Source organism: Cynoglossus semilaevis, chromosome 9 (genome assembly GCF_000523025.1).
Source record: "Cynoglossus semilaevis isolate Cse_v1.0 chromosome 9, Cse_v1.0, whole genome shotgun sequence".
Classification (NCBI taxonomy): domain Eukaryota; kingdom Metazoa; phylum Chordata; class Actinopteri; order Pleuronectiformes; family Cynoglossidae; genus Cynoglossus; species Cynoglossus semilaevis.
In genome coordinates, this window is record NC_024315.1 from 7,896,542 (window position 1) to 7,919,764 (window position 23,223).

Here is a 23,223-nt window from a genome sequence, read left to right on the forward strand (position 1 = left end):
GGGGGGCAATTCTGTGACTCTAGTGTGTCTGATTTATTTGAGAGAAGTATTAAAAGTATTTTTTTTCCTACTTATTGGTTTCAGACTGCTGTTTGACCGACTACTGAACAGACGAACCAGTTAACAAGAGCAGTTTGGTGGCACTGTTGAGGTAAGTATTTTACAATGTGAGTTAAAAACTTCTGAAAAGTCTGATTATCTCTGAGTGTGTACCCCAAATACCTCTAAAACCTTTGGTATCTGTTTAGTTAACACTCTAAAAGTCAAACAACAAAGTCACATATTCTTTTTTGCTCAGACGCACAGTTGTTGTCTTTGAAGCCCCCTACTGGACAATGTTGGAACTAATTCAAAGGCTATGTCATCTTAAATCCGCAGTTCCCAAACTTTTTTAGCTGGCACCACCTTCTATATCCCAAATGGGTTAACCCATTACATCTAGGTTTTTACTGCAGTGTAGCTGAATTGTGAGTACAAATCCACACAAGGCCTTTAACAAACTTTGTTTCTTCAAAGTGTTCCTAACGGCATAGCAGTCACTCTTTAACATCCCTTAGGGAATCAAATAATCGCTAGATAATTTAAGAACCCAATTACATGACTCATCAATGGGGCAAAGTAAAAATTCCTGCATTTAAATGTTCCTTTGTCTCAGCTCACTCTCAGTGAAACTATAATTGCTCCCCAGCCTTTAGTTTGCCCTTCTCTCCATTTACTAAATCTTTCACCCCCAGGTGTACAGTACCGCTCCATAGTCACTTATGTCAACACCTTACCTCAGTCAATCTCACTAAAACCACACCACATGGCATAACTTTGCCATTTCTCAACCTAAGACCCCGGCCAAAGACCACTACTCTCTGTTTCCTTCTGCCTTATCCAGGTTGCCTAAGCCAACCATTCTACTCCATATCTACTGCTTCACCTTCTCTCTCACAGTCACACAATTCTCACTGGAAAATAAACTTGTGCTTTAAAATAAAAGTTTCCACATTAGTCAGCTCCTAACACATCGATCTTATACCATACAGGTTCTAATGTTATTTCTCACACCTCATATCTGTCCGTCCTCTAGCACCGTCTGCTAGAACTGTGTGGTAAAGTGACTAAGAAGTTTAGCCACAAAAAGTATTGTAACTCTTGCACAGCCACAGAGGTATTTCTTATTTATTTACAGTGTATTATTAATATTACTGATGTGAAACACTGTGGTGGGAAAGCAGCGTGTTCCAAGTTCTACAGAAACTATACTGAAAGCCATCTTTAGAACACATTTTTCAAACAAAATTAAAACTAATTTTTATTGTGTCCTCTACAGAGTGAATTATATAACTTTGTCCGACTGCTGACCCTGACATGCCGTGAGATGGACTTCTCTATCTAAAATGCCCCCTGTTGTAGCCCCCCATCTTCTTATTTTGTTTTCCTTCACCTCATCCCAGTTGCCTAGCCCACTCCTCCCGTCTCCAAACACACACAGAGAGACAAGCACTTGGTCCCTCTTCCATTTTCTCTCCAGCAGACTGTGAGGCTGCAGGCCTGCAGACCTCAGGGAGAAGACAGGGGGCCATCACAAGGGGAGGGGGAACAGAATCAATCCCCACACACACATTTAAAAGCACGAGCAAAGTTGACATCAGGCTCTTGACATGACAGAGGCACACAAGCACACGTGCACGCACCTCAAGCTAAACTTGTCAACCAAGGCAAAGTTTTGAGGCTTTCCAGACAACAGAGGTAAGAAGAGACCAAGAGAAACTGCCAAGGAGAGAGGAGAGAGAAGCGGAAGCCCTCGGAGTTTAGTCTGACTGTTATTATTTCCACACTGCGTGATGGGTCGGGGGGTGTAAAGAAAGGGAGGGGGAGGAGGATGAGAGCGAAGCCAAACGGGGGGCGAGGGGAGGCGCAATGCTGCAGGGGGCCTGTGGTTTCCTGTCCGACCCTCTCCCCCCCTTCCCTCGACACACACACACACACACACACACCGCAGCGAGAGAGCAGAAGAATGAGAGGATGGGGGGAATGGAAGGAGAGAGAGAGAGAGAGAGAGAGAGAGAGAAGGAGGGCAAAGAAAACAGCCACTCTGACCAAACTATGTAAAAATGGAAGTGGAAAGAAAAAGAGACAGAATCAGGGAGGCAAATCAAGTGGGTTTCAAACAAAATATGACAAAACTTCAATGAACCTCAAAGACGGGGGGTGGAGGGGAGGGAAGAGCTGCAGTGACACAGTGGCTCAATCCAGTGGTTTGAGAGCAGTAACAGACACAATGCACACGCGTGTCTGTGTGTGTGTGTGCACGCTTTGACATGAATCTGTGAGTCGAACGGTGTGTACGTAGGTACGTACGTGTGTGTCTGTGTGCACCGGCGAGCATGTAAAGTTGTGTAACAAGTCACAGCTTTTTAAGTTTACGGCCGTCTGTGGAGCAGAGTGTCCTCATTTCCTTCTGACTCTAATAGAGAATCACCAACTCTACAGACAGCATCCTGGAGTTTAATGTTTAGCCCTTATGTTCTCTAGGTCCAGGACATGCCCTTTGAGCAGTGTGTGTGTGTGTGTGAGTGCATACGCTCGCATCTGTGTACACACAAGCCTTTGCGCATTTTGTTCCACTAGATAACATCAGCATGTTGATTCAAGAAAAGAGTTGTAGGGGTGGGTGGGGTATTTGGGGTGTGTGTGTGTGTGTTTGTGACCCAGCCTAATTAGGGAAATATATAAAGACACAAAAACAAAAGAAATACTAACTAGTATCAATAACTTTCCCCCCCTTTCGCATAACTTGGTGGAGCGGAGATGAGTATGAAGTTAGACTGAGGGGGAAAAAAAGATTGCCCTCATTCCACACTCGCCCACCCCCCACATCCACATCTTTCTCTCCTCCCTCCTTTCTCCCCACTTCTCTCTCACTCCAGGCTCTAAACAGGATAAGGGCTTCACATGCCAAGTGGAATGTGTGACGCAAGCCTCAGCCTTGAAACAAAGCACAGGAAACAGGGAGAGACGGAGACAGAGAGACAGTAGAACAGAGAGAGGCAGACGTGTGTATTGTCAAGGATGAAGTGAATGGGAGGGCGGCAGAGGTGTGACTGGGTGTATCATGAATCTTTCTCTCCATAACCATCACGAACACACACACCTGTCAAAACTCCTATTCTCTGTGTGTATTCCAGTGGGCTCTCACTCTGACACCACCTCATGTTCAACCCTTGTTCGTCAGTCAATACCAGAGTTCAAACACAGAAATAACCAGTACCCTGAAGCAACGATTAAATTAGTCATCAGACGCCATCTCAAACTCAAGTCAACCCAAATCAACTTAGCTTTTATTAAGTTTTATTTCTTATTTGAAGTCATTTCAGATCCTCACCTGCGAGAGCCAATCAATCGTTTTACAGATGATGTAATGATGGAGACAATCTTTATAGTCAAGATCTTATAGATAGCTTTTCTTATAGAAAATGGTCCAAAAACATTTGAGATTGAAAAAACCCAGATTGACATATTTCACCATTTTTCATGGTTAATTAATAATTTGAGGCTGAGTTAAATAGTTTAGCTTCATATTTAGATAAGTTGACGAAGGTAAAAAACAAAGTGCTATATTAAAACAAAATTAAAAACCAGATGCTGTTTATGAATCTTTAAAAGATAATTACTGAAGTTTTGTCCACACTGCTACCTAACAGTATGTCACTCAACACGAAGACATTTAAATGTCCTCTCGTTTGGAGGTGTTCTGCACACGTACCGACACTTTTCTAACTAACTTTTCTTCGTAACGCTTTGTTATAGGCATAAATGACATCACCAGTTGCCATGTGTGTACATTTTACATCAAACCACATCGAAGTCGAACAAACACTGTGTGTGTGTGAGCGAGAAGACTGTCATAAAAACAACCACACAGTCTAATTGACTAATTAATTCACCAGACACGACAGAGCACCAACACTACTTCACCTAATTTACGTAAAGCCGCCGCAGTGAATTTATGATTAATTATTTCTGCCCACTGTCAGTCACTAAGTTCTAAACACACACTGTGAAGAAGAAGAAGAAGAAGAGACACTTACTTCTGGGTCGGAGGACAGAGTCTGTTGTTGAAGTAGAGACTGTAGTTTGACCGCAGCCTCGCAGATAATCAATTTTCACTAAATAAAAAAAGCGTGACGCAGGAAGAGACTCGCCGTGTCACTGACACCAAGTCCAGGACAAAAAAACAAATGTCTCCGCCGCTCGATGTCTCCACCAACTTCCCTAAGTTACGAAAGTCCCTCTCTGTCTGTGTGAGTCCGCGCTGGTTTCTGTTTGGAAACTGCTGCCGCTTCTGCTGCTGCTGTCACATGATCCGCCGTCTGTTCTCCATGGGGTCGGGCCGCTGGGCGGGACAGGGGCGGGGTGGTCCTGTATGGGTGTGTGCTCGTGATCGTATGTGTGCGCGCGTGTTGCAATTTTCATTCCAGGTTTGGAAGAGACAAGTGGAATTTTTCAAGTCATTATAGTTATTATCCTTAACAGCAACACTTGTGTTATTAATGAAAATGAGAGCCAGGTCATTATGTGTTTAATCACTATGACTGTGTCACTTTATCATTGGTTAGCCATAATAATGGTTGACAAACTGTCACTGTATTAACCTGAAATTAAAGTTAGTGTAGGCAAGACCTGGAAACGATTAAACCATACATTCAAACAGAAGTTACCCCTTCAGTCAACCTAAATGGCCCACTTGAAGTGTATGTTGAAGTATTCATTTGCATTGACACTGTCCTGTTTTTGGTATTTTGCAAGTACTTATGCTAATCTGGGGTGTGTCAGAGGGTTGGCCCATTTCCACCCTTTTCACTAACCTCTATTTTTAAGTTTCATTTTCTGAACAGAAAGATATTTCAATCTAAAAGAAAAAAAAAACAAAAACAAACAGTCCGGTACATAAATAATTTAACTGGCTTAAATAACTACTTTTCGATTGGATAGATACAGTATACAGACCTACTTTGTCCTTTCTGTGAATTTCCCCACTGTGGGAAGACTAAAGGACCTTTTTATCTCTTTGTCTTATCTGATCTTATTTTACATAACATTAGTGGTTGGAGCAACACGTGCGAAAAGCACAGGACAATTTTGATGTTACGGTAAGTCAAATTAAACTAACTGGAAATGAAAACACTTCTACTGACTACATTGGAGATAGAAAGACATGATTTCAATTTAGTCAAAAGTCTAAGACTATATCAAAAACAGACACAATGTCAGAATTTATGCAAAATGTACAACACTTGTCACATAAGCTACTACTGCAGCAGCACATGCAAAGTTAACAATTAACACTAGACAAAGGCCACATAGTGTAAAACCCTGGTGGCTACTCCGTGGTTATACACAGTCATACAGTCCAAATGCATGTACACTGGAGGCAAGGTTAACTTGGTACCATAAACTGGAAATATATTATTTTGAATGTTGGAGACTACAGTATATGTGGCTCGGTGAACAGCCCAGTGTGTATGCTACTGTAACTGTCGACTGCTGGGGTAAACTGCAGCTCCCCCACCACCCAGAAAAGAAATTAGCAGTAGTGATTGGCTATATGGCGGATTAGACTGTGAAACCAGAGCAAATTGGGCTGAGAGTCGACTATATGTTTGACCATGAAGCTGAGAAAAACAATGACCAGAGGTGTGTAAAAGGCAATGTTTTACCTTTGCTTTCTTCCATGTTGTACTTTTGTTGAAGATTTTCTCTGGAGTGTGTACAGAGAATGTGCTCAATCCTGTTGTTTTGGGACAACCCCTACCCCACCCACCCAACCACATCATGCCATGAAAGCTCTGCCCCGCCTCACATTGTTTCATGTTTTTAAAGGTAACCCTACAGCAAAGAGAGAGTCGGATGATTTCTAAAGAGCATTTGATAATAAGCTGCTCTTCCAAAGAAATTGACTCAGCGAAGGTCAATGCGACACTTCCTGCTTGGCAATCCCCTTCAGAGCTTTCGGGTGAATGGAATTCAGATTGGCATCGATGTGCCTACGTTACAAATGTTGACTTTATCAAGTCATCAATCAGCGTTAACGCATAAACAAAACAGGTATGTGTGTATTTATATATATATCTATATATATATATAGCAAGCAACAGCATCAGAAGACGAAGACTTCTGGGGCTAGTAAATAAGGCATAGCACCAACGTACGTAATCAGAGCTGTCTTCCTCGTCAGAATGAAGGAACAAGATTTCTTTAGAAACTTATTCATGGGGTGGGGGGGTGGAGCGACGTAACATAAGCCGAGGATGCCGTAAACCAAGAATCCCCTGCATGAAAAGCCAGTCAAATTGTTTGCATGTGCACTCATACTTGGTCAATATGGTTGATTCTGGTTTCTGGATGGATGGATGGTTTCTGTGTCAGGTCTTCTTAACTTTCTGTGAGACCAGAATCCCAGAGAAATTCAGGTGAAACAGAATGACAATATTAACACTTTCACTTTCACCTGCCACCACAGCCCGGCCCTTCACACTTTGAGAGGCTGAGGCGCAAGGTGAAGGAAGGCGGCTGCTGCTGCTTCTGTGGAAATGACTGTTCAAACAACCTGGTGATGATATGACAGCTGTTATTCCTTGGATGGTTTTTATAGGTGCACGGCCTTTCAAGTCTGAACACACATTGTCTTCGGCTTAGCGTGCTTCGTCTGCACGTGAAGCGGAGCGCGAAATGTAAGGACGTCTTCGATTTCCCATCATGTCATTCTTCACCACAGTGTGTGCGTCCTTTCATTTGCGCATGTTGCGTTGCTGTGGATGATTGACTCCAAAGTTACCAACAAGACTAACAATAAACAAATATATAATTCATTTCACAACAGCTTTAATTCAAATAAAAAGAGTACTGAAATGTTGAATGCAATATTACAATAAAATTAACAACACAAACATAATTATTATTCATTAGCTCGTGAAGCTGCGTCTCTTCACCGTACTGTTACTGTATGTCAGCCTTGGTCTGGTTCTCTGTTTGTTTACAGTACACAGTTTGTAGCCACTGATTAAGTCCTTCAATAGGAAGAAGCTTAACGTTGTGACACACCAGTGAGTTTAGCCTATTTCAAAGGTCAGAGTTCATGTGCACAGAGACCACAAACACATAGAAAACACAGAGAAAAGGTATGTGATAAAGAGAGAGAGAGAGATAGAGAGAGAAACAGAATGTATATGTAAATGTTGCACTGTATATTCATTAGTAGAAACCCGTTGTGAACAAAAGCAGTTGCTAATTTTTCCAGAACAGTTCACAGGTCAAGGGTCATAAACTGATCACTGATTTTTGTAATATATTTCTTAGCTTGTACCAATCATCTCAGACTGACCTTGGCACCAGCAACATAAACAAAAATCATATTTAAAAAAAAAAGTGTGAGAACATTGGTAATAGAGCTACAGCAGAGACATGTGAACCAACCAAATCAAGATAACTGTGTTTTTCAGCCTATGAATCAGAGACTAAGCGAAGGTCAGGTGCACAGGTGCTGACGACACCCTGATATGTCACTGTGTGGTAACACAGCACCAACACTTACTGTATACAGGTGTGATATGCTGTGAAATGACAACTACAAACAGTTTACTTTAAAGCAACTCATAAAGTTCCTTTTCCAGCGTCACTGTGTGACGTGGTCTGCTGTGAATACACACAATACACACAGCCTCCATACAATCAGTATATGGTTGTAAAGGGATAAAGGAAAAGTGTCTGAGACAACAGTGTGTGATTGCTGAGCTCACAACAGTAGTTTTACCACAGTGTAGGAGGTGATAAAAAAAAACAGAGAGAACACCTCCTGTCCAACAGGTCCTTTGTTTGTGTACATGAGCGTAACTGAAGTCCTTCTACTGTATTATCACAACAACGCCTACATGATTCATGCAACACTTTTGCCAAAAATAATCTTACTTATGTAGGTGTTCGTTTTTTGGTTTTCATGTTTATGTGTTTATTTGTTCATGCTGAAAAGTCAATAACAAATAAATAAAAAAACAGGCTGACAGTTTTCAAGGTTATAAAACTCATTCAAATTAGAATTTCTCTTAGGCAAAAAAAAAAAAATCTTTTTAAATAGCTTCCTTTTTTTACCATCATTAAAAAAGTTGCTAAAAAAACCCTGTCTGTGAAATGACACAAAATCAACAACAGCGACACACTGCCTAATAAATAAGACAAGAATGTTCTACCTAGAGAGCACTGGAATGTTTCCAGTGCATCAGTCCATTGATGGGGACCAGTCACTGCTCTGTGAAGAGCCTGAGGAGCAATAGGATTACTCAACACACCACAGCCCACAGAGGTGGGACTCTCACCTGTGTCCTCTAATAACAGGCTTGATCCTCTTACCACTAAGCCACAGGCTACTGCTACTACAAAAGATGTGACAATTCCCTCTCTGTAAAACACGGGACACACATTTCAGGCCAAGTTTTTCATGTGTAACTAAAAAATTACATATTAAATAATAAAAAATAAATATATATTATTTATATTATAATATATATATTAATATAATTTAAATATAAAAAATGGTTTCACTTAAAACGAGCGTCGCCTCTCTCCTCATACCAAAGACGAGCGTCCATGTCCACACATGTTTATGGACTCCAGTGATGTCATTTGTCCAATCAGCATCTGGCTCCCATGGTGAAAAACAGCTATCAAAGTGCTGCTCTATGGAAGCCTATTGAGTGTTAACACTGTTTCATACAACAGTAATACTATAGAAACATAGTATAGTTGATTTAGCAATTAGCAAATCTTAGTGTAAACAAAACGGTAAATATCCAAACAATTAATTTTGGCACTGGCTAAGATTATGGTATGGTAGAAGAAGAAGTAGTACTGCCATTAAAAAAGTTTACATAGCCCTAATTTACTGTCTATTTATTACACAGTATTCGTAAGGAACCTTTCTTAAAACGATCAAGAAAAACCTTCATGTCATCATTCTGACAACAATCATCCACAGAAATCAACAGCAAGTAACAAAGGTTTATGTCTATGTCTGTGCGTGCAAACGTGTGGTGGTTGACATGGGAGGAGCACACTTGGTAAAAGGACCCAGGAGTCAGCTTTGTTTACCGACACAACACAAATAATACAAAAGTTGTCCCTGAGGAGACGAGGGGCTGGAAGCTGGCCTGAGTCTCAGTGGGAAAACTGAGAATTATACGTTTGATATGAACGCGTTAACTTAGCAACAGAAGAGATCAGTCGACAGAAGAGTTGTGTTTTTCACGTCACCGCAGACACAGCCAGTCACACTAAAAAGCTACTGACTATTATAAGACAAAGTCCTCACCGTTTCTAATTGGCTGTCATTTGTTGAACATCTTCAAACACTTCACAGAAGATTTACACTAAAGAAAATGTTGATCACAAGACAACGGGCCTCTGGGCACAGACATGGAAACGCCTCGGTGCTCCCCCCCCGGCGAAAGAGCGGGAGCCACACATGCAAACTTAACGACTGAGGGGAAGCCACATGTGTTTGCGCGTGTCGCTGTTTTTCTGTGTGGTCGTGTTGCGGTTCTTGGAGACCCTGGTGTATCACTGCACTGCTTTTTCTCTCTGTTCTGTCGTCTCTAGGTTTTTGAAGGAATTTCACTCGGCTGTTATGATCAGACACTGAGACTGTGGGAAGAGATATATATTTTATAAGAGAGATTCTGTTCTGAAGTAGACAGACACAGACATCAGTGCTGGGCGTGGTCCTGTTGTAAGAGAGCCTGACCCCCCCCAGGGGAAAGAACACGTCTGTAATAAAGCATTACGTTCACACTTGAAATTCTCTCTCTGGCATTTTCTCCTGTTTCTGTGTGGTGCTCTGTGTGGATGGATAGATCTGATTAGTTCAGACTATATTTTTCTATAAATATATTTACTAACAGTCTGACATTTATGTATTCAAGTCCATGAAAAAGTAAATGTAACACAACAGCTAACACAAGCAAAGACGCTGGAATCTCAACATGTTTCAGTTATTAAATGTATGCACTTTTTGAACATTTTGACTGACCTTGTGTGTGGTCTTCTTTTGGTTCTTTCTTTTTCTGCAATAGGGGAAATATTGTTTGTTGAAGTAGTAGTAACAGTGGGGCTCATTGGGTTCCTATGGTGTGAATGGATAATATAAGTGGGCATTATTTACCTCCATACATATAATTTTGATAGTTTTATTGTACAGTATGTGTTCATTCACTTGACATGAAGTGAAACAAAGCTGGAACCCTCATGTTTTCAGCCGACCTGGGCGTGTCTGCTGCTGGTAAGACACACACCTTGTTTTATTTGTCCACTGTTGATAATTCCTTTTTAATTCCAAAATGATAACATTGATTATAGTCAATCAAAAAGGCAACAAGTCTGCAATGGTGTCTGTGTGTTTCTGCATGCAGACATGCAGAAGGGCCAAATATCAAGAAGAAAAGAAGATCAAATACAGGAGCCAACATTGTGCAAGACATTCATGACAGTGATGTGCATAATTAATCTTCTTAAATAAATACGACAGAGCAGTTTGAATAAAAACTCTCTGAAACTCAACAACACAGTACTAATTACTGAGAAATGAAAAGGTGGGATCTTAGGTTGATTTTTTTTTTTACAGGTTGGCAGACGAAAAGAATTGCAGCCTATAAAATATGAGTGAGAACGAGCCAGATAACAATCTGGCTTCTCTCTTATCTCCACTGGTGGGTTTATTTCCACACACTGTGTGTTTGTGCAAAAATGCCAGGTGAGCTTCACTGTAGTGTGGCTGAGCAGTGACTGATGTTATAGCACATTCAGGGTTTCCTTAAGGAACAATCGTTGCTCTGTGTCTATACTCGCCACAGACAGACAGGGTGGCAGTGCCAGAACAAATTGTTCATATTGGGATCTTTCTCAGGCTGCACCTTTGGCATTGACACTGTCTTCCTACAGGTGTATAAAAGGCAGAACCACAGCAGGGTGTGTTTGGCTCGTTAGCTCACAGTGATTTTGCCTCGTGGCAATATCTTAATATCACCAAGTGTGGTTTGAAGTCAAGCTAAAGGGGAATTAATCACAACAAGAACAGAATGAAACTCTGTGGACAAAATAGAAGCCATTGTTTCTGCCTGAGGTGAATCAGGACCAAAAATGAATCATTTGAAAGTTGATCATCTGATGAGGACTTGCTTTGTTTACCATTTGTTGAGTAACAAGCCGCGAAACAAAGCACAAAGAGCGGGTCAGACGCAAGCGTTACGACATGATGTTAATACATCCAAGAAAAGACACTCACAGATCTTCATCTTCATATAACGTCTTGTACACACACACGTGATGTAAATCAAGGTGTGTCACAGTCGCAGACACGTCATCCGAGGTAACACCCTGTAACCACACAGATGCCTCTGTAATCTAATGATATAGCTCCTCTGGATGCCATCGCCCTCGCCTCCAGTTAAACTGACAGGAATGTGGGAGTTCTGTTTAATCTGACCTGCCCTTTGTTTCCCATGAAAAAACAAATATAAACTAGGTTGGATTTTTTACTACTCAAACTGCAGCAGTAACGGTGAGAAAATATAATGATATATAATATTGCAGTGACTGTACATCACCTTGATTATATTTTTCTTTCCATATAAATAATACAATACCTTGTCTTTCCTGGGATCATCTCCCCGTGTCAGTATGGGAGGTTGACATGGTTGAGTCTCTGCTTTAGGAGTAAAATTTCACAGTAAAACTTGTGATAAGGCTTGGAGTCAAGGCTGGCTCAGACCTGTCTAGGTCAGCACTAATGCTGTCAGAGGACATATATTGCTACCAGGTCTGGAATGAATGTGGTGACGTGGTCTGTAAAGCACCTTCTACTCTTTGTTAAGTGGAACATTTAGGGTAAAAATGTCATCCATTGATTATCAATGACCACATTCACCTCAAAGCACCAACTGCTGTGTGACTAAGACTAAAACATTTCATTGTCATAACGAGCGTGTGTTTCCTATGGAGAGCAGCCATGTTGGATTGATGTTTTTCCAGCAAAGCACAGCAGACAAACTAAACCTGTTTCTTATCTCCAGTAATTACTAAATGTTTTCAGGGCTGGGCCAGTAATTAAAGCTCTCATTAACACAGTTTTTCGTTGAGAAGTGCGATGACATCCTCTCTTAGCCAGTACATTGGATGCGATGACATCCTCTCTTAGCCAGTACTGATCAACTTTATAGCCCAAACGCAACACATAATTTGATTGTTAACATGTGATAAAAAAAATATGTACAGTAAATATATGTATATTTATTTAAACATGTTAGTTTAAAACACCTGGGCGTTATGTTTTTCCTTGTTGCCCCCTTTTATCCAAAGGCCAAATGCCACTGACATCCACAAGGAGTGCTGTTTTGCTATGTCACAAATTCAGACGTTTTGCAACATTTTGACATCACTGCGCTTTCTGTCAAATTGTCACTTCCTTTTTCCATTACAGCCCAAGACCGTACAATGTTGTTCTCCAAGATTCTTCATGAATATAATATAGGGTCAACTGTTTCGCATCTTGTGCACTGTTATCGTTGTTCACCTGCAAAGATTGTCACTTGACAGGCATTTCGCCTCAGCTGAACACCTCCAACGATTAGCAGAAAACCATGTGCAACAGTCAAGACAAATTACCCTCACAATGGCTGTGAAGTAAGAACAAGTCGTCACTATGCTGCACGACAGCTTACAGCTGTCCTTCGACCCTGCAAAAAGCGTTAGAAAATGGTTGGATGGACGAATGGTATCAGACCATTTAGAACTAAATCTTAATCTAATCTCATCCTAAATTTACGATGAATTGATTTCATAATTCAACAGAATGAGAAAATACTTTAAAGGTCCATGATTAGTCAGTTTGAAATCAGTAAAGAAACAAATCCGTTTCTAAAGATCCAAGTACAGAGCACTGCGCTAGTAGATTACAGGATCTGATTTTTTTAAAATCTGATTTTAAAACAAAATTTCATCTCAGTTTCTAGAAGAGGCAACAGAGACCAATGTTACGGAAAAAATAACCTTAAATCATTGACACTTTTATTTGTAAAACAAAAATGCACTGATTATAATATTGACAGAAATACTTGGCAGGATGCCTGAGAAATATTTTTGCTATGATAATCAGGTGTGAGCCAGAAAGAGCCTGAAGCTTTGAGAGCCTGGTTTCAAACTCAACGCAACAAGGACTGAGTCAGTTTGCTGCAAATCACAGAAGGTAGGGTTCCTGACTTAACTACAGTAGAACTTTGTTTTCAGCCTATGTAATAATAGAAAAAAAGGACACATGAAAATAGCTCAGCTGCAGACCCCCCTCACCCCACCCCCGATCTCACATACCACACCCATTGTGTGTCTCCTGCACCACATATTTTTCAAAGTTGGGTCTGGGCCAAAGGTTTTCTTTTACCATCATATACCATATTAGGAAGATCATTTCACCTCCTTCATATTTGTGTCACAGAAAAAAAGGTTAATCTGTTGTAGTCCTTATCTATAGAATCTCTTCACCCAGATTTCTCATGGTAACATTAGGGTTCATTCGTTTAAAATATAACAGTTCAGTGTTGATTACTCAGATGATGAAACAAGTGACGGCTCACTGTTGAAATTCAATATCTGAAGTGAGGATTAAACAACTGAAAAGCTGTCAGGTTCAACAACTCCTTTCATTCCAGTACAGTTGCGTTACATTCCATTCACTTCTGAGCTGATGTGATGCTGAAACTGTTACACACACACACACACACACACACAAAAACTGAATAATGAGCCTGAATTCCAGGTCCTCACGCCACAGTGATCTCACAAACCTGCTCTGCATAAAAGCAGTCAGGTGTTGTTGGACACAGGCAGTGAGGTCTCGTAGTAAACATGTCTCCAACACGAGTATTCACCCTGCAACACAGTGGTATCATGGGAACTGCCTGGATGTATAAGGAACAGGTGTTAGTGAAACCTGACATAAGAAAACACCAACTTAATTTAAAATATTTTTGGTAACTTTTCACCCACAGCAATGTTCATTTAAAAATACATTTTGCCCATAACAGAAACTCTGAGGCAGTCTTTCTTCTGTGAAGCAAAGATGACACTTTTATATATATATATATATATAAGGTGAAATGTATATAATGTTATCAGAGCTGAAATAATGTCCAGATGCTGATGGGATGAAAAGAAAAACAAGACATTTTAGAAGGTGGAGGGGAGAGATCCAAAATACCTCACTTATGTTGACTGAGTACAAAAGTGTGTGTGTGTGTGTGTGTGTTTTGGGTGTGTTGTGTAGGAATCGTCTCCCGACCCTCCCGGCAGCAGTGCTTCCTTTCCTGGGTGTAGAAATAACCAACATACTGAGTTATTGTTTAAGAAATCCTGCAATCTGGATCTGACACTTTCACATGCACACAAAAAGCAACTGTAACCCCCGCCCCCACACACACACACACACACACACACACACCCCTCCCCCCAACACACACCCACACACAAAGACGCCCTCCTCCGTTTACAATTTCTAGAGATTTGAGCAACTGACAAGTAGTACTGGTTACACCCTCGCGCTTAGAAAGGGGAAAGAGCAGGAGAGGGAGAGAGAGAGAGGGAGAGAGAGAGAGAGAGAGACAGAGGGGGAGAGAGAGAGCAGGGGGTAAAAAGAGAGGTTTTGTGGACACTGGATGTGCTGACAGGATAGAGGAGGTCACACCCAAATTGTGGCGCCTGACCTTCCACAACAAACAGCTACACCCTTCATGCACACACACGCACACACACGCACACACACACACACACCAGCCCTGTAAAATCACCTTCCTTGTCTCCTGTGCCTTCACTCTCGGAGCAGTTGTGACTCAGCAGGACGACAACAATCTGCCTCTTTCATAACCCGAGTGCTCTCAGTGACGGAGGCCCAGCAGCTGACCGCCGTCTTCACTGCTGGACACTCAGAGGTGGAAAGTGACCGAGTTCATTCTGCTCAAGTTGCAAACATTTGTGAGTCCATGTCTGGCTCTAAAGTGGGTTTGACATGAACTCTACACCTCAGGGTGATGTGATACGAATCAAGTATCAATACATAACAGAAACAGAAACTGACCTTTGAGCTCCACTCTTGGACATATACACGTGTAGAAGACACATTCCTATGGACAGCTCGTGGTAACTCAAGTGTGATGTGTATGCATGAGTCAGGGCCTGGCTCCATTTACCACAACAAAAACACGAACATTCATGTATTTTATGTGTACTTTAATGTGACTTTAGTTTGTCTGACTGTAAAGATATGTACAGCAGACTGTCAGTGTGTTTGTGTGTATGTGTGTTTGTGTGTGATTCACAATGGGAGAGAGACAAGGATCAATGTCCTGCCATGAACCGTACATTAATGGCAGCACATTGTCAGAGGACGTTCGCCCAGGAGGTGAGACTTTATTGTATCCAGAGGAAGACTTTTGTTCTTACACGCTCAGCAGTGCAGCCTCAGTGTGCTGTTAGTGATCACATCCACAGACCCAGGGAGACCTGCACATGTGCTGTAGCTGTGGGTGGTGTCTGTAGCTGTGATGTACAGCATGTCTGTACTGTAGTAGCTCATTCATTCACCAGACTGCCGCACAAAAGGTACCGTCACTTTAACGAGGACATCAAACCTCTGTGCTCATGACTAAATGATGACAACGCTATTAATTAATTCATGATCTCAGTTGCTCCTCCACTCTTAGAATGAGCTAAAAATGTCTAAATGTTTCCAAATCTAAACAAGAATAAGCTGTAACTTTTTAACGTATCTCTGTCTGATGGTGATGATGATGATGATGATGATGGTGTGGCGTCATTGACAAAAACAATGTGATGATAGTGACAATAAATATTAATGACAATGATAATGAGGATAGTTGAGATGATGACAACAGTGGCGATGATGACAAGGAGGGCGATGGTGATTACCTTAATGGCAGCAATGATAATGACAATGATATTGGAGACAAGAACGAAGATGATGAAGATAATGGGGGTGACAACAATGACAGGAATATGTCATTGAGAAAGACGATTTAACCAGGTTGTGTGGAATTCTCAACATTTATTCTATACATATTTCCAATGTGCATTCTTCTCCGTCCACTTGTCAAGACTAGTGCCACTACTGTAAGGAATTTTAAAATTAGAATTAGCTGTAGAGTGTCTGTGTGCTTTGCTTCAGACAGATCAGACATGTTCAACTTTCACTTCATCAAAAGTTAATGAGATAATCATAAATCATCAATCATTGTTGCTTTAAGGCAGCAGCCAGGCCGCTGTTACCACAATCTCACTCTTATCTTACATCAGTCCGTCTTCTTATTTATTGAATTTGTTACACGGTTTACCATCACACAACACTTTGACTGATTGTTTTCCCCTCAAATTGAGACAAAACAAAAATTACAAATGAGGGTGATAATGGAAGGATGTCTCCGCTTTCGTCTGCGTGAGTGTGTCGTCTATGGTGTTAGTTTGCACAAGTGGTTGTCTCCTGTTTCGGAGAACCACGTGACGACGACTGCCACAGAAGAAACAGTAGCACAGTAGTTGAAAAAAAGAGAAAATACTTAGAAATCTGAGGTGTCAGTCACTCGACGTCTGCCCAACAAGTTCACTGTGGTTCACTGTGTCAAATTCAGTCAGTTACGTATCGTGTTAGCTTCATTGTCTCTTCTGTTTCTCAGGTTTGTTTAACACAAGTATTTTGCTGCTCTCCAACTTACAGAATTATATGTGTCAAATTAATAATGTCATAACATATATCTTAATGTAGGACAAATGTCAATGTTTAGCTAACCTTATCCCACAACTAATTTAATATTTATTTGAAATTTCAGGTTCACTCAGCTAATTTTCAGTAATGTTCTTTATACATTTTACCTTCACTCTGATCTGATCTGACGTTGGTGTCCTATACAAGAAATAAAAGACAATTCTGCACAAAATGTGATGAATCACTTGAAGTTTAAAAACAAATTTATATATTTAGAAATTGTCTGTAATTTCTGACCTGTTGTACTTATGTATATTTTGTATGGTTTTACTGTGGTCTGTGCCACTGTATTTCACACACTGTGATTCTTAATGAACACTACACTGCACATTTCCCCACACTAACTTTTCTTTAAATATTCACATTAATAGAAGTCGTAACAGAGCCATCAGAGCCGCACAGCCAATGGCCCAGTAAAATTAACAGCGTATTTTATGGCCTCCATCATTGTCACTTATCCTGGTGCTCCATGGGAAGTATCAGCTTATCATGATTTAGTGCTGCAGTCGAACTTGATGGGCTGTTACCATCTGACCTTGTGCACTGACCGGTGAACTTTCAGCTCAGCCCTTAATTTGCTGTTTTACATGTCTCTACACAGACCGTCTTTAAAGTTAACAGCCAGCTGAAGTGCTTTATACGCCCAATAAAAGTGTGCAGTCTCTCCTGGGCGTGTTGAAAGGTGACCTGATGAGTCACGGTTACAGCTGTGTATTTAGCCTCCAACCAGGACAGTCAAAGTCATTCCACTCTGAGGGTCTGATGTGAAACATGAAGACATCATGGGGGCTACAGTCTTTTCACTGATTTGGTGTGACTAGTTAATCCTTAGCTGTTTCTATGATAGATCTTTCTTTGTGCATTCCCCAAAATACCCAGCTGTAACCTACATGATAAAAAAAAATCAACCCAAAAACAATTCAAACCCTGTTGTGTCCACAGCCTTGGTCTACATGTGATGTGTGACCATTTTTGAACTGGACATCCTTCCTGACTAAACCTCACAGTGGTCTGGAGTTGGGGCTTCAGTAGATTCAAACCCCAAACTTTCTATAAGGCAAACTAGAAGTTATCCTACTCACTATGGGCGCCTCCTACTGTTTATCCCAGAAAAATACATAAAATAAGTATTTACAAAAATATTTGACCAATCAGATTATAGCATTACTGTTAAATAATTAATTAATTTGTAAAGATCAATTAAATAGATTGGATTTTTAATGCATTTTAACCATGGCAAAAATGACATAATTAATTAGGATTAATCCACATCTTATCTGTAATTAATCTGATTGAATCTTTCAACTGATGTCCGATTTATTGCACGTTTAAAAAAAAACACAAATAAAGACAAAAACAACAAATTACATTAATTAGGATTAATCCACAACTTATCTGTGATTAATCTGATTGACTCTTTCAACTGATGTCCGATTTATTTTTTACATATTGCACGTTTAAAATAAAACCACAAATAAAGACAAAAACAACAAATTATATTATGTCATACTCAATAATAAACACTATGTTGAGAGATAATTATTATCACTACCCATCAGAGGTCAAAGGTCAGAGGATGTGGTACTGCCATTCAAACAGTACAGACGGTTGGGGCAAAATTGTTTTGTAAACTTGGGCTGTTTGAATACACTTGAACTGGACGGAGGTGAAGTGAAAATCCCCGTCTCTAGCCCACACTGAACTGAAACTCTGATTATAGGAGGGAGATTGGTGTGGTGGAGCCGGGCGCAGGGCTGGGCCGAGGTGGAGTGTGGAAGAGTAAACAGATGCCAAGACAAATAAAAGAAAACGGCACAACCCCTGCCAGTCTGCACGACACACACACACACACACACACACACACTCACACACACACACTCACACACACACACTCACACACACACACACACTCACACACACACACTCACACACACACACTCACACACACACACACACTCACACACACACACACACTCACACACACACACTCACACACACACACACACTCACACACACACACACACTCACACACACACACTCACACACACACACTCACACACACACACACACTCACACACACACACTCACACACACACACTCACACACACACACTCACACACACACACACACTCACACACACACACACACTCACACACACACACTCACACACACACACACACTCACACACACACACTCACACACACACACACACTCACACACACACACACACTCACACACACACACACACTCACACACACACACACACTCACACACACACACACACTCACACACACACACTCACACACACACACTCACACACACACACACCCACACACACACACACACACAGATCAGAGTAGACACAGTGTGCGCACGCACACACATACACGGCAGGGCTGTAGACTCAGGTGATCCTGCTCACTCTCTGTTCGCTAAACCTGGGAATTAAAAACTAATTCTCTTGAATCAATAAAATCCCTGTGGCCTTTTCACCCTGTAACAGAAGGAGTCGTGACGCAGCAGATGAACACACACACAAACAAACAAGACAAAATCTTAGCTCTTACAACACAGCATTAATCCTGAGCCTTCTGCACACACACAAACACACACAAAGGGCGGGGCCGGGCTGTTCGGCCAAAGGTTATGTAGCTGAAAGAACATCCAAGAGCTCACCGGAGATTAGTCGGTGTGACAGTGTTTACAGGCGTCTGCGGGTGTGGCCACAGGCCCACGTCTTTACCTGTCGTAGCAGGACAGGTGGAGGGCAGCTCCAGCTCCTGGATGCCATGAGGGAACCTGACACCTTCTGTTGTTGCTTCATGGAAATCTCCATTCAGTGCTGTGACTGGTTCCACTGAAACTGAGTGACCAGTGAAAAAGCTGACTGACCAGAAAACTGGTTTCAGCCTGGCTGTCTTATCGTAGCCAACATTTGACAAATTAACACATTTTTTTGAGTTGACATTTGGTTATCCTACACCCAATAAAACATAATAAAACGTTATTAAAGGATAAGTTATTAACAATAAATGCAACAACAAGCCAGCAACCAGATCTTATCTTCCCATCCAACTCTTGTAAACTCACTTAAGTCACTGAAACAAAAATCTCCTGGGAGGGTGAGGTCAAAAACCATGAACCTCCGACATGGCAGCCAAAGCAAAAGGCAGGGACTGGAAGAAAAGGGTGTGTGTGGGTGTGTGTGTGTGTGTGTGTGTCTCTGTGTGTGTCTCTCAAACCACCATATGATGCTGAGCTACACTGAACTGATAAGAACTGGTGATGTCACCTTGCAGCCTTCTCCAGTCGTTAACCACCAGGGCGTTGCAACACTGACCATAACATCCAGTCCTTTTTAAAGAACTTATGTGTCACCCGATGGTTTATGTTATAATAACTGACGTCATTGGCTTGTAAAAATAATTTAGCAAAAAACAGGCTGTTTTTAGTCATGTCAATGGTTTTCTTTGAAAGCAAAACAACTTTGCTAATTTGAATTTGTCAGTGTTTGTCAGGCTAATGTGTTAGCTAAAGGCTACGTTTAACAACATTATCTGATTTTTTTTTTCTGTTTTAAATATTTTTTATTAATATATTTAATTAGGTTTACAGAAGTGCTGGCTAACTCCTGGCTTCCGTGGAGGGCTGTCAATCAGTACAAAACTGGTTAACTGTGGATTACTTGATTAATCAAAACTGTGAACGGCTTGTACGTGTCGAGAGTACGTGTTTTCTAAACTTCTGAAAAGCGGTTGTCCTCGACAACATAAATGAGTACACGGTCTCCTAACAATACATATGACAATTGTATCAGTAATCGTTCACTTACTCACTACGCTGCCCTCCGAGACGCTGGCGTAAGTCTGACCGGAAGTTGAAACATTCTCCGTATGAGATGGTGTTCACGGTTCCCCGTACCTGCAAATAACGTGCGCTGAACGTGTGTGATAGTCACGTTAAGTGAATGGACGGTGGAATTATTATTACATACACTGCCCATGCGTTCAGTTTTATTATATTAATCCCCACAAATGAACTGACATGATAAGAATCAATTTAGCTTTTAAATATATATGTATTTATATGTAGGTTCATTCTTATTATTGGTTTAGCAAATGTGAAACATTGTTTGCCACATGGCTTAATATTTATCACGTGAGCTAACCTTTAGATACTAATCTTTAAACACCTGTGATTCTGTGAAGGGATGAGAAGAACATATGGCAGGTATTCCACTGTAATTAAAGTATGAAAAATAATAATAATAACTCCATCTGATTATTTTAGAAATTTATGACGACCAGGAAATTGGCATTTTTTGACTGACTAGAGGGTTTATTAAGGATTCAATAATGTCGGGAGAAAAGACTTTGCTGGCAGCTTTTTGTAACCGTTTCCTCCTGTTGTTTTGACTTAGACCGTGAAAAAATGCAGTTCTATATAAAAACAATAGATTAAAAAAAACAGGATGAAAAGAAAGAAAGAAAAACAATCATAAGTATTGCCGGGGCTACATGTGCAAATTCATGAATGTCTGCATCACATATGTGAAACGACCTGGTGACACCTCCCCCACTTGTAAGTCACTTTGGATAAAAGGTTCTGCTAAGTGTATGAATGTATGGTTATGAAATGTTCTTCTGCATTTTTCTTTTGTTGCTGGTCAGCTGCTGGTGTTTCTGTTGTGTATATGCTTCAAGGAGATGCAGTTCAGACATGTCCCAACATGTTCTCTCTGCAACACCTAGAAGTTCTTAGAAACAAACACACGTCTATGTCTTAAATACTGTGTACGGTATATTCCCATATGCCCGAAGCCTTCAAACTGAACAGCATGTTTCGACAGGAGGTCGTTCAGTCTGCGGCACTAACTTCCATAGGTCTGACACGTGAGAGCATACAGTTTCATGTAGAAAAAAAACCCAGGTGTGCTGAAAGAATACTTGTATGTATTTGGAAGTACATAACAACCAGAGTGGTAATCAATAAAAACAAAACCATGTGCAACAATAGTAGGAGAAAATGACTTTACAGTGTAAATCAGTGAAGTGCACAGACACACAGTGACACTCGTGTTGAATGTATGTGTTGGATACAGTATATGATTTAAAGCTGACAGACCGTCTCACAGCAGAGGTCTGCTCACTAACATTTATACACATGTTCACTTTAAAGCTCTGGTCTTTGCTGCAGTGGAAAACACTTCTGCTGAAACTTTCCCTCCCCACAGCGGTGAATCAAAAGTGGACGAAAAATGGTTCGGATTTACAGTGAAACTCATCCTCACAGATACTGTGGCTAGATTAAAATTTAAAAACACATAATCCAAAGACAAAAGTGTAGAGATACAAAAAAAAAACAACAACAAAAAAATCAGCTCCGACAGGAATTTACTTAACTTGCAGTCAAACTTTGTTAACAGAAAAAACAGTTTGTCGTGAAGTTCCTTACTTCACTCGTCCCTTCATCTCATCTCACTTTCCCGTCACTCTCCCGTCTTCTGTACGTCCTACCAGCAGAACATGAGGATGATAAATACCATGTGTTTTTTTTGAAGATATGTTCAGTCTTTGGAGTTTTGGGTTTTGTTCCACGTAGCACAGTTCTATAAAACATAACATCTCAGAAACATAAAACACACACACACACACACACAGAAACAAGTCAAATACAGGTGCTTTGTTTTCACAGCACTGGTCCAGAAACACAGAGCTATCTTTGGGTTTACTGTTCATTGTTAGAGCTGAGACACAGGGCATTCATGGAATTTTAGGATCATACTCAGGGGTGTCATTTTTGGTTTCTCTTCTCATGACTTCATCCACATTTTTGGTTGAATTTCCACTTATCTTCACTATTCTTATCTCCAACTTCCTCTGTCCTTCCTCCTTTTACATTCTGTGGGCGTGAATAGGACAAGGGTGGAGGTGAAAGGTCCTGGCGATGACTCCTCTCACTCAACTTCCTGTTTGGAAAAGTATCATTTGTACTTAAGGACACCCTGGTGAGGCTGTGGGTTACTGGGGGGTGTCCACACTGTTGTTTGTCTTTGTCTCTGCTGAGGCCGTTTGTCTGTTGGTAAGTGTAGGGAGTGTGTGTTCATCCAGGGTGCTGTTTAGGCCGAGCATGGTGAGAAGGTCCTGGAGACGTGTCACTGTGCTGACCAGATGATGTTTCTCCTCCTCCAGGGATGACACTTGCTCTTTCAGATGACCCTCTGACTGGACCAGAGCCTCCAGTTGAGTCTCCAGACTGTGCACACGAGCATGGGACACCTGGGGAAAAGAAGAGGGGGGTGATTAAAGTTGAGAGAGGAGGAACAACAGAGGATGGAGCTGGTGATCCATGTGTGTGTGTGT

At 41.1% G+C, this 23,223-nt stretch overlaps 2 protein-coding genes across 5 annotated transcripts in view; both read right to left on the minus strand.

Moving 5' to 3' along the window:
• The window catches only part of klf3 (Kruppel like factor 3 (basic)), a 15,323-nt gene extending 10,976 nt beyond the window's left edge, over positions 1–4,347 (minus strand). The window contains exon 1 of the mRNA XM_008316956.3: positions 4,080–4,347. The gene's annotated coding sequence lies outside the window, so the exon portion shown is untranslated. The remainder of the gene's footprint in view (positions 1–4,079) is intronic.
• Positions 4,348–21,284: 16,937 nt separating this feature from the next.
• Positions 21,285–23,223, minus strand: part of tbc1d1 (TBC1 (tre-2/USP6, BUB2, cdc16) domain family, member 1) — a 35,417-nt gene continuing 33,478 nt past the window's right edge. For all 4 annotated transcript variants that reach the window (XM_008316957.3, XM_008316958.3, XM_008316959.3 and 1 more), the window contains one exon: positions 21,285–23,139. In XM_008316957.3, coding sequence (XP_008315179.1) covers positions 22,882–23,139 — 258 coding nt within the window. In that variant the 3' untranslated portion in view covers positions 21,285–22,881. The remainder of the gene's footprint in view (positions 23,140–23,223) is intronic.